The 11,356-nt window shown below is 37.9% G+C and overlaps 1 protein-coding gene across 2 annotated transcripts in view; it reads left to right on the top strand.

Moving 5' to 3' along the window:
- Positions 1–10,452, top strand: part of ube2c (ubiquitin-conjugating enzyme E2C) — a 32,066-nt gene extending 21,614 nt beyond the window's left edge. The window contains exons 1-7 of one of the 2 annotated variants that reach the window (NM_001037691.2): positions 806–877; positions 1,691–1,798; positions 3,627–3,654; positions 3,737–3,823; positions 5,986–6,190; positions 9,901–9,960; positions 10,086–10,451. In NM_001037691.2, the coding sequence (NP_001032780.1) occupies positions 1,701–1,798; positions 3,627–3,654; positions 3,737–3,823; positions 5,986–6,190; positions 9,901–9,960; positions 10,086–10,123 (516 nt within the window). In that variant the 5' untranslated portion in view covers positions 806–877; positions 1,691–1,700 and the 3' untranslated portion in view covers positions 10,124–10,451. Of the gene's footprint in view, positions 1–805; positions 878–1,690; positions 1,799–3,626; positions 3,655–3,736; positions 3,824–5,985; positions 6,191–9,900; positions 9,961–10,085 lie in introns of those variants that run through there. The other variant, XM_073953109.1, reaches the window with a different exon arrangement.
- Positions 10,453–11,356: the final 904 nt, after the last annotated feature.

Below are 11,356 nucleotides of genomic sequence, written 5' to 3'. Positions count from 1 at the left end.
CCAGCTTAAACCAGCCAACCAGCTTAGGCTGGTTTAAGCTGGATTTTTCAGCAGGGCAGTAATAATAGCTGACAATAATAATAAATCACAAGTACTACACCAACTATTACTACAGAAAGTTACTTATATTACAACTACTAATGCTGCTACTACAGCCACAACCACGACTACTACTACTACAATGTCTACTAATACTGATACTACTACAACAGTGACCAGTGGTGTAAAGTAACTAATTACAAATACTCAAATAACTGTAATTGAGTAGTTTTTCTCAGGAGTTGTAATTTACTAAATTCCATAAAGGACTATTATGGGGACTAAAAGTATGCCTATAGACAAAAACCATAGAAAATGGTTTTATACCTGTCAACTCTTTATGAAGTTATAGGAATCCTTTTTTTTTTTACTTGATTGTGCTTATAACCTTAAAAACTCCCTGTTAAGTTATCACTGCTTCATCAACAGGTTTTACTTTACGAGAAAATGATCTAAATAGTCTTTTTAAGTATATATTTTGATGTCATAATCACATTTAAGTTAAAATGGATGCCTCCTAACTTCATAAAAGATTTGACTAGGGATATAAAACCACAACCCACTTAAAATGACGGACGGAAGTCAACGGTTATGACTGCGCCCACTTGGCTCTATCAGCCAATCAAATCAAAGTGTTGTGTGCCAAGCGTCAGTGTTGATTGGTTGCTACGTGTTAGCTTTGTTCGTAATCCACGCTTCTGGTTGGTTAAGATTGTTATTAGGCGGAGCATTCCTGTTGGTAAGCTAAGTTTAAACAGGGGGGCGGGATGTGTTTTAAAAACTCTTGAAGAAATCGGTTAGTGTTGTCGCCCGCATTGAACACACACACTCACAGCCGGTAATGTGCATATTGTACTAAATAATACTGCTTTGAATGTATGTTTCGGCATGATTTGTATACATTAAGATGCTGTTTTGAAGTATGAGTTTCTTTAAATTATTTAAATGTCAGCGTATATATTTACTCGATACTGACGAATGCTCATTTGTTGTCGTTGATTAAATGTAAAGTTATGCTAACGCTTTATATGACATGAATGGTTCGTTATCTAAACTAGCTTCATGTTCTTTGACGTTAAGCAAGTTTACGTTAGGTTTGTTTTGGTTGCATTCGTCTGCTAAGTATACGTTAGAGGTAACTTAAAGTCTGTTTTATATTCACACATTCGTCCATTTAGCAGTCTGTATTGTTTACCACGTTAACTTGATTATTCGGTCTGAATTAGCATGCACGTATGACTTGTAAACAATATTAACACTAACGTTATCTAAGTCACTGTGAGCGTTGTTGTAGTTTGATAGCCATTATATTATTAAGGAGAATGTCTGAATATCCGAATATAAAACCAACTTTATCTCTAAGTTATCTGCAAAGTTTACGGTAACGTTAGTGATAGGTTTGACGTATTACTATCCATATGAGAAGCTTATTACTTTTAGTGTGCAAAATTTAAGTAGCGTTAATTAAAAAAACTTCTGTCAGTTCATCACTTTTTAACTTGCATTGTCTGTTTTGTTCAGCCGGCTTGACGTCCTGCTCTCTGACGCCCAGTTTTTTTCTTGTTGTAATGTAAACCACTGAATGCGGCAACAGTAAACGTGCGCATTAAATAAAACAAAAATTGTTTTTCCTCGTGTTAAATGATCGCAGATCAGACGCGATGGCCTCTCAGAATATGGATCCCGCAGCAGCATCGACAGCAACCCTGAAGGGCAGCGAGACCAGCGTGACCGCGTCTAAAGGATCCGTCAGTAAAAGGTGTGATTATCCTTATATTTCCTACAACATAAGCCCTTCATTCTATGTGCTGTACACCTAAGCTATGGTCATTCTTAAAGGGATGGTTGAAAATGAAAATGTCCTCACCTTTTACTTGTACTCAGGTGGTTTTAAAGGCGTTGTTCACCCAAAAAACATTCAGTGAGTTTACTCACTCTTCACTTGTTTCTTTCTTCTGTATGAAGAAAATATTTTGAATGAAAGTGAAAACTGTAACTATTGGATTTCAGGTGTTAAAGGTTTTCAGTTTTCTTCATGATATATTTTCTGTTAAACAACGAACAAAGGCTTGTAATTACTTGAGGGTGAGTAAATATTTTGTAACATGAACAATTCCATGCAAATGTCAAATGTTGCCATGAAAAAAATGTCACATCTGTAACGCATGTTTATTTCCCTCATTTAAAATATAAAAAAAGTTTACAGATTGAAGATGTTCTGATCCCATAATTCTGTGATTCGTTGTTTTGGAAAAAATAAACTGATGTTTCAGTATAATGTTAACATATGCTTTATCTGTGAATTAATGTTTTGAGTTTTTACAAATGTCACATCCGTAACGCTGGAATTGCTCATTATATTTTCATTTTTGGGTGAACTATGCCACAGCTCTTCAAAACATTTTTTTTTGTTTTTCAAATGTATCTTTTTTTTTTTTGTTTTTGGCTGAACAATCCCGTTTGTCAATGAATTTCTTTCATAAATTGGTATTTATTATAAATAAGACATTTTTGTTACTGATTTGTTTTATCTTGATTTGTAAGTAATCTTTAACACGGCAGTATTTGTATTGAAATGTTGCGTAATGTTCTAGATATGTGTAACAAAGCAAGTAAAGCAATAGAACTTGAGTAAGATATAATATTTTCCCTTATAGTGAGCAGAGTTGTGATTCTATCTCTATTGCAAATTCAATAAGCAAGAAATACATGGTGAAATGTACAGTAGCTGCGCAAGTCCATTTGGTAAGCAAGAAAAAAAAAAACTTGTCACTGAACACGCTTAATAGGCATGAGCTGCTATAAGATTCTGATGGTATGATCACTTTGGATAAAAATATCACGGTATTGTGCTAAAATATACTCTAAAATATATTCTTTTTAAATGTTTGGATAAAAACTAAAGCTTTTTTTTCTTTTAAAAACAATACATTTATTTTGAGAGATTTATAATAGTTTGGAGCAGTCAGACTAAATAATTCAAAAGATTAATTGACTTCTGCAGTCTTCATTTGTTTCAAAAACACTGATTTATTTAGAATTTTAAAAGACATCTTTGGAGATTTTGTTTCTGCTGGAGGTACTGTTATCCTAAAAAACAAAAAAAATAAGTAAATAAAAATCATACACTTATAGGAACAGTATTACACAAAATATTTGCAGTTTTTAAAACCTTGACTTTTCCGAATCGTGGTATACCTTGAAAAAGGTTATCATCCCAAGCCTAACGCTGAACACTGAATGTTTCTTTATGCATTGTAAAGAGCACTTCACACAAATAAATCTCCCACATGGACATTTAATATTGGTAATCATTATAGTATGAGAGCTAGAATGCATTTAAATGATTAGTATTTTGTTTTTAAGAACCTGCAGATTCTTCCTAAGGCACTTTTGTTGTGTTTTACTGTAAAAATGGTAATTTATTTGGACTTTTGTTTTTCTAGGGGGCGCTAGTTTATTAATTTATTGCACTGCTGTTACATTAATGTCTGAGTTGCTAGGAAAAACTTTACATAAGTTGTAAATTTGCTTTCACTCCTTTTGTTTTCAAATCTATGTTTAATGTCTATTATTTTCTTCCATAGGCTTCAACAAGAGCTGATGACGCTGATGGTAAGGCCTTTATATACATCCTTTTCTATTTGGTGGAAATTTCTGACTGTAGTTCATTCCATTGCTTTGTGTGGTTATGCAGATGTCTGGAGACAAGGGCATTTCAGCTTTCCCAGAGTCTGATAATCTCTTCAAATGGATCGGCACAATAGATGGAGCTCAAGGAACAGTAGGTGGTGCTGTGGATTTTTCCTGATGTCAGGAAATGTGATTCTTAAAAGGAGTTTACCCAAAAATGAAAATGTGCTGGTCATTTAGAGCAGGGGTTCTCAACCTTTTTCACTTCAAGGCCCACCTCCCTCTCAGAATTTTTTTTAGCCCCAAACTGTTTGTCTAGAAAAATGGTTATTTTAAAGCTTTATTTATTAGCAAAACATTTATTTTGCCTTCTATTATTTTAAAATATGATAATATAAATTTTAATGTTTTTAAAAAAAAAAGCACAGACAGGTTTAATGTTCATGAATTTTTTAAGTTATTTTTTTACAACTGCGGACTATTTTTGCCTTTTTCAATAAATGAACCTGACCGGACAACATGGAGATGGCAAAAAAAAAAAAGCTGCTGCTTTGAACTAGACTGACTACTATTAATCTATTGATCTACTATTCATATCCATTAAAAATAAATAATAAACACTCTAAATCTGTTGAAACGCATCAATCTGAAGGAGGTTTGGTTTGTAGCTGGAGATTATTGGAGTTCGCTGACAGGAACAGTGAACAGCTGTTCACTACTGAAACACCACCGAGTCTCGCTGGATCCTAATGTATGGGCGTGCGTTCGTTATAAAACATTCGCAGGATGTTAATTTGATAAACTATGGATATTTTAAAGTGTTCATACAAAGAGAGCACGCATAGTTTGAATCAACAGACTTGTACGACTTGACTCTGATACAGTACGGGTCACAGATGTGAGGCACATGCGAGCTGGTTAACTATAATCATCATTACCCTTACAATTGTGTGACGATTTGACTGAGGACGTAGTCCTAGTTGACGCGCAGCGGTTTGAAAAAAAAAAAGCCTCATGTCTGTTTAACAGTGAGGCTGTTTTTGCAAAACAGAGGCCAAATTAGCTTATTTAATCACAGAAAACGGGAAATGCCATTACTTTGATCATTTTAATATGACATTTAATAATTGAATAAAATAATTATAGTATAATATTTAAGTTCATTTTAATCTTGCGGCCCACTGGTTGAGAATCCCTGATTTTGGGATTTTTTTGTTCTCACACTATGTACAGTTCCCTTGAACCAGGCCGAAGCACACTTGTTAATTAGGAGGTTTGCTAAAGGTGCATCTGTCATGCTGTGAGGGGTTTGCGTCTTAAATAATCTACGATCGTTTGTGTTCATTAAACACTAAGAATGATTAATAAATCCATATGAAACAGTCCCTTAAAAGTCATGTCTCATCTTCAGTTTCGGGCTCAGGCGCGCTTTGCACTCACACTACAAGCGTACTGCGCTCTGGCACACCTCTTCCAACCAGGTCAGGGCCGGCCAACTGAACCGTGCTTGAGCCCAATTCAGAGCACTCGCACTTCTCAAACGATTCGGGAAATGGGCCTGGGCATGGTTCGCATAGCATAGTGTGAGTTCGCCCTTAAGCCTGGTTTATACTTCGGCGTCAAGTGATCTGTGTGACCCACAGCGCATGCAATGCAAGTAGCTGTGCATTTATACTTATGTGTTCTGTTTGTGTTGCTCTTCAGTAACACTTCCGAAACGCTAGTTGGCAGTAGGTGTTTGTTCCTCTGTGTCGAGTTTCTTCGCTGGTGTTTTGTTTTTTCTAAACGCTTAATGTACGAGTGGCTTAAACTCACTCATTTTGAGGCAGGAACCGGCGGACGTGCAACAACTTTAATCATAAGGTAAACCCAAAACAACAGTCACTATCTGGAGCTCCTTTACGGGACTCCACACTTGTAAACACTCGCTGCATCACGCTCGCCCGGCTCTCACCTCCTCCCACACTTGGCAGCCCTACCAAGCTAACCAAACACTGCTTATGCTATGCATCGTTGCGACGCGTAGTTACAGTTTTTGAGAGGTGCGCGTCAACGTCGCTGACAGCCACGGCGAGGGCTATGTAACCACGCGTAGGCTGCGCTGTAGCACATGAGTGCGCTTGACGCAGAAGTATAAATCAGCCTTAAAGATCTATCACACATGGACAACACTACATCAGGTGGATGGTGAAAACATTGGCTTAATTTAATCTAGTATTAATCTGGCTTTACATGCAAAAAAAGATGAATTCTGATACTTGCTTGTAGACCAAAATCAACTCTTTCTTTTTTGCTGTTTCTTCTTTTATTTAGGTCTATGAAGGTTTGAGGTACAAACTGTCTCTGGAGTTTCCTAGCGGGTACCCGTACAACGCACCTCGGGTGAAATTCATCACTGCTTGTTTTCACCCAAATGTGGATGAGAACGGCATCATCTGCTTAGACATTTTGAAAGACAAGTGGTCTGCGCTATATGACGTTCGCTCCATACTACTGTCCATTCAGAGTCTTCTTGGAGGTAGGTTGAGCTTTTGACATGTGCAGCATTGATTTTAAAATTCTAATTTGGTCTCCACCTTTTCATTGGGATTAAACAACCCAACAAGATCTGTATTAATTCAAAAATTTTATGTAATTAATTAGCAGCCCCTCTTTATATCTTTATTTGTCATACTTTTAATATTGAGTTTAATTAAAGGTGGAGTAGGTGACTGTCTTCAGAAGCATTTTTTGTTGTGCTGGTTGAAAGTCTCTTCACAGTCTAATGGTAATGATTACAGTAAATGATCTACATGTATTTATATATTTTGGGTAAGGCATAAAACTAAAAAAAAGTTCATCCAATTAAATAGAGTCGGGCCGACATCTCTCATAATTCCGATTAGCAGGTCAGACTGTCTGTCAGCAAATGCAGATTTAAACACTGCGCAGCCGTTTGTACACAGCTCCGCCGACCGCTGTTGGTGCTGCGCGTTCAAAAGAGAGAGCGCGCACGCGCCCGCGAGATCGATTAAAAACCTGCTGAATCAAAACTTTTTAAAAACCTGAATCAATATTGGAGTTACCTTTGCATGCTGGGGAACGGATGAAACAATGTCTGAAGGATTTCTCTTAGACAGGTAATGTTCTGTTTTAAAACTATTTTAGCTTCATGCAACTGATGTGATGTTACAAACGGGTTATATCTTCACAGAAGTGTTGTTCGGCCACTAAAATCTTTCGATAAAAGATTGATAAGACTATTTTCAGTTTCATAAGGACCTTTTACAGCATCTATAGTGTAGATTTTAATTAGTTTAACAACAAAACACAAGTAAATAGCGCTATTCCGCTTAGTCACTCCCTATATTGTTTACCATGCTACTCTAAATATTCACTCTGAAATAGCATGTCAGTTTAGCTTGCACCCCCGCGGACAAGCACTAGTCGTTTTTAAAGGGTCACGAAACACCAAAACACATTTTTTGAGCTGTTGACAGTCATATATGTGTCCCACACTGCTAAAAACACTATTAGGACACTTATATTTCACTAAAAAGTGTAAATTGGTTGTTTTTGCGTTATTTCAAGCAAATTCGTACTTCCTGTTTGAAACAAATTTTTGAAGCTGCGTCACGGTCATGACATAATAGCGTTGTATTCCAGCGTGCAGACTGGACGTCTGTGCCAGAGTGAGTCTTATTACGTCTTACAGTGTGCTGCATTAATGCATGAGTAAGGCTTGGTTCAAACCAATCAGCACGCTCTATTGTGCAACTTCATTAATATTCATTACTGTCAGAGTGTAGACGGCAGAGACGCCACGTTGTGTTGGCAAAACAAGCGTGAAGTGTTGCTTTTATAGTTTGCTGCAGTTAAGTTTCGTTTTCATTTTCTCTCTGTGAGAGTTCAGACTCACGCGTGGATTCACAGTGTACGCGACGCTCGACAACAATAACTTGCGTGTCTAAGAAGGATTATTGTTTACCTGAGAGCTGTTCTCATCTGCAAACGCTGAGATCCGGTGTAGCAATCGATTCTGTTCCCTTCTGGAATTCCAGTTCCCCCTCCACGAAGCGTATCCGCTAACAGCATATGCGGACACACCCGGATTTGCGGGCACTGGATTCGCTTGTAACGTTAGTCTCCTCTAAATTAAGACGCGGCTCCAGTTGCTGGTGATTGTCCTGTCTCTACAGATTTGTTAAGTGAGCGACCAGTGCTCTTTGTTTATTCAGTTCGTATTTTATTCGTATCAAACAAACTATTGCACCGAGTGTAAACAAGTTAGCACTAACAGTTACAACCAAACTATAACCTCGTGTTGGATTGTGTGACCGGAATAACACACGCAGCTTTCTGACGCTACCTGCCGTGTGCATCTAAGTTTCCGGGAAATGCTGAGTTTTTTTTTTCTCTCATTCGCCGTGCGGTATCAAACATTGCATGAAAAATACACGCTTGCAGCAGTTCCTCGAATCAAATATCACGTTTGTCGGGAGGGACATGAATGAATTCCCTGAATGAAAGAGCCAAACTGCAGTTAAAGTCCACCATTTAATAATTTGGCAAATAATTCGACTACAGATGTCCATGTAAACACAGTCACATTGTTCGCTGTGGTTGTGTGTTTTGACTCTGAAATTCAGCGCGCCCAAATAGACACTCCCATACCAAGCCTCTTTTCTTCCTCCGACACTCCCCCCTAAACAGAGCTGGACACGCCCACTTTTCAGACTTTTTCCAAAGTAGAGGTGTGAAAACACCCTGCTGAAACGAGGGGGTTTCATGGCCCTTTAAAGGGCCATGAAACCCCCTCGTTTCAGCAGGGTGTTTTCACACCTCTACTTTCGAAAAAGTCAGAAAAGTGGGCGTCTCCAGCTCTGTTTAGGGGGGAGTGTCGGAGGAACTAAAGTGGGATGGTGTGGGAGTGTCTATTTGTGCACGCGCGAGTTTCAGAGTCAAAATACACACCCACACAGACAGGAGAAGTGTTTAACCTACATGGACATCTGTAGTCGAATTATTTGCTGAATTAATAAATGTTGGACTTTAACTGCAGTTTGGCTCTTTCATTCAGGGAATTCATTCATGCCCCTCGCGACAAACGAGGTATTTGATTCGAGGATCTGCTCTAAGCGTGTATTTTTCATGCAGTGTTTGATACCGCACGGCGAATGAGAGAAAAAAAAAACTCTGCATTTCCCGGAAACTTAGATGCACACAGCAGGTAGCGTCAGAAAGCCGCGTGTGTTATTCCGGTCACTAAATGCGGTGCTAACATTTCTGCACTCAGTGCAATAGTTAACTTAATTCGATACGAGCAAACTGATTAAACAAAGAGCACTGGTCGCTCACTTACCAAATCTGTAGAGACAGGACAATCACCAGCAACTAGAGCCGCGTCTTTATGGAGAGAATACTACAAGCAAATCCAGATTTCAGCGTTTGCAGATGAGAACAGCTCTCAGGTAAACAATAATCCTCCTTAGACACGTAAGTTATTGTTGTCGAGCGTCGCGTACACTGTTAATCCACACGTGATCCAGATAAGCTCTCACAGAGAGAAAATGAAAACGAAACTTAACGGCAGCAAACTATAAAAGCAACACTTCACGCTTGTTTTGCCAACACAACGTGGCGTCTTTGTGGTGTAAACACGGTGACACAAATGAATATTAATGAAGTTGCACAATAGAGCGCGCTGATTGGTTTGAACCAAGCCTTACTCATGCATTAATGTATCACACTGTAAGACGTAATAAGGCACACTCTGGTACAGACGTCCAGTCTACAAGCTGGAACACACGCTATTATGTCATGACCGTGACGCAGCTTCAAAAATTAGTTTCAAACAGGAAGTACGAATTTGCTTGAAATAATGCAAAAACAACCAATTTACACTTTTTAGTGAAATATAAGTGTCCTAATAGTGTTTTTAGCAGTGTGGGACACATATACGACTGTCAAAAGCTCAAAAAATGTGTTTTGGTGTTTCGTGACCCTTTAACACATGAGAGAGCGTTCTTTTGCTGTTCTAGGAGGCGTGGCTCTAGACGGCAGGGGAGGGAATGTGATTCAGAGATGTACGCTAAGCTGTTAGCATTGTGAAAGATCACCTACTGCACCTTTAACTCCTTTATTGGAATTAATAAACAGCAGCTTGTCTATTTCCTTATTTTGGTTTTTAAGGTTATTTACACTAGACTGGTTGTGTTGTAATATACTTATGAATTGGGCTTTTTTTAGAACCCAACAATGATAGTCCAATGAACTCTACAGCTGCTGAAATGTGGGATGACCAGGAAGGTAAGCGATCGGGTCAAAGTGCGCCATTTGTTTGATTCTGCAGTATGTTTAGAGTCTTATTTCTAGTTGAAGGTGTATGAGTTGTGTATAATAAACTAACATGTTGCAAATACATTTTGTTGCAGCCTTCAAAGCTCATTTGCACGCAACCTACAAGAACTGACTATCAGCATAAACGTCTGCCTCCCTGTTTTATTGGCGTCTCTGTTTTCTTGTTTATAATAATGTAAATTTTCTCTAAGGGTTTTGTTTGTATATTATTTCTGTGTTGTATTAAACTGGCTTGAAGAAAACAATTCTGATTGAAATGTGCCTTTTTATGTGAATAAAGAAGGGGAAACATAATGTTAATGCTTGCTGCTTTGATTTATGATATTTACAATATAAAGGTAGTGCACAGCTGATTGGTAACCACCAGTTGCAGAAACAGCCAGTATGTTCTGTACATTTTAAAGGCATTGATCACCCAGAAATTAAAATTTACTCTTAATTTACTCTGCCTCAAGTCATATATATATTTTTTTCTTTCTCCCCCCTATTTAAAAATTAATCTTTATTTTTATTGCACTTTTACAATAGCCCCTTTCACCTTTCCGGAAAGGTGTGTGTGTGTGAACAGGCCCTTTTTGAAAATACCGGTAAATTCGTTCTGGCTATTTTCCGGAAAGAGAAGTTGTAACATTACCGGTAATTTCCCGGAATGCTGCTTTGTGTGAACGCAAAAGGAAGATTGCCGGAAAGAGCGCGTGCACGTCTAGAACGTGCTGACGTGAGACGTCCGCTTTAGCCAGTCAGAACAGTCAGACGTGGTTTATGAGAAAAAAAGCCTTTGAATATTTTTCCAGACACATTTAGCGGCTAGAAAATAGTCAGATAACGTTTATATGTTCATCTTAATGCCAACCGCGTAATTAATTATCGATAAGATGCTTATGATAAGCCGTTGTTTGTTTACCTTCAAGCTTTGCGTGTGCCCATGGAACAGCCCATGGGCACACACACACACACGCGCACACACACACACACACATCATGTACATCTTGACATGCGAAAGTGTTCCTCTATAGTATGCTAGGCTGTGTGTGGCAGCATTGCGTCACTTTGAATGAGTCAGCCTATCTGGTATCAGAATATAAAAAACAAGCCTTTATTTGTTTTCTGGTGATTTTTATTTTTGGTTATTCAAAATAAAAAATGAAAATCAAGTCATTTATGAATTTTGGTTTTCTGTTTTTAACCATGAACAAGAAAAATGAGCCGCTTTTTGAATTTCGTTTACAAAATCAAAAAACGAATTGAATTTAAAAAATTTTTTTATTCTAAAACAAAAATCCAAAAAAACGGCTCGTTTTTTGTTTTTCAATATCAATTTCTAAAATGAAAATCCAATGACCAA

This window comes from Danio rerio, chromosome 6 (genome assembly GCF_049306965.1).
Source record: "Danio rerio strain Tuebingen ecotype United States chromosome 6, GRCz12tu, whole genome shotgun sequence".
Taxonomy (NCBI): domain Eukaryota; kingdom Metazoa; phylum Chordata; class Actinopteri; order Cypriniformes; family Danionidae; genus Danio; species Danio rerio.
The sequence above is the reverse complement of the archived record's forward strand: the minus strand, read 5'-3'. Positions and strand labels throughout refer to the sequence as shown.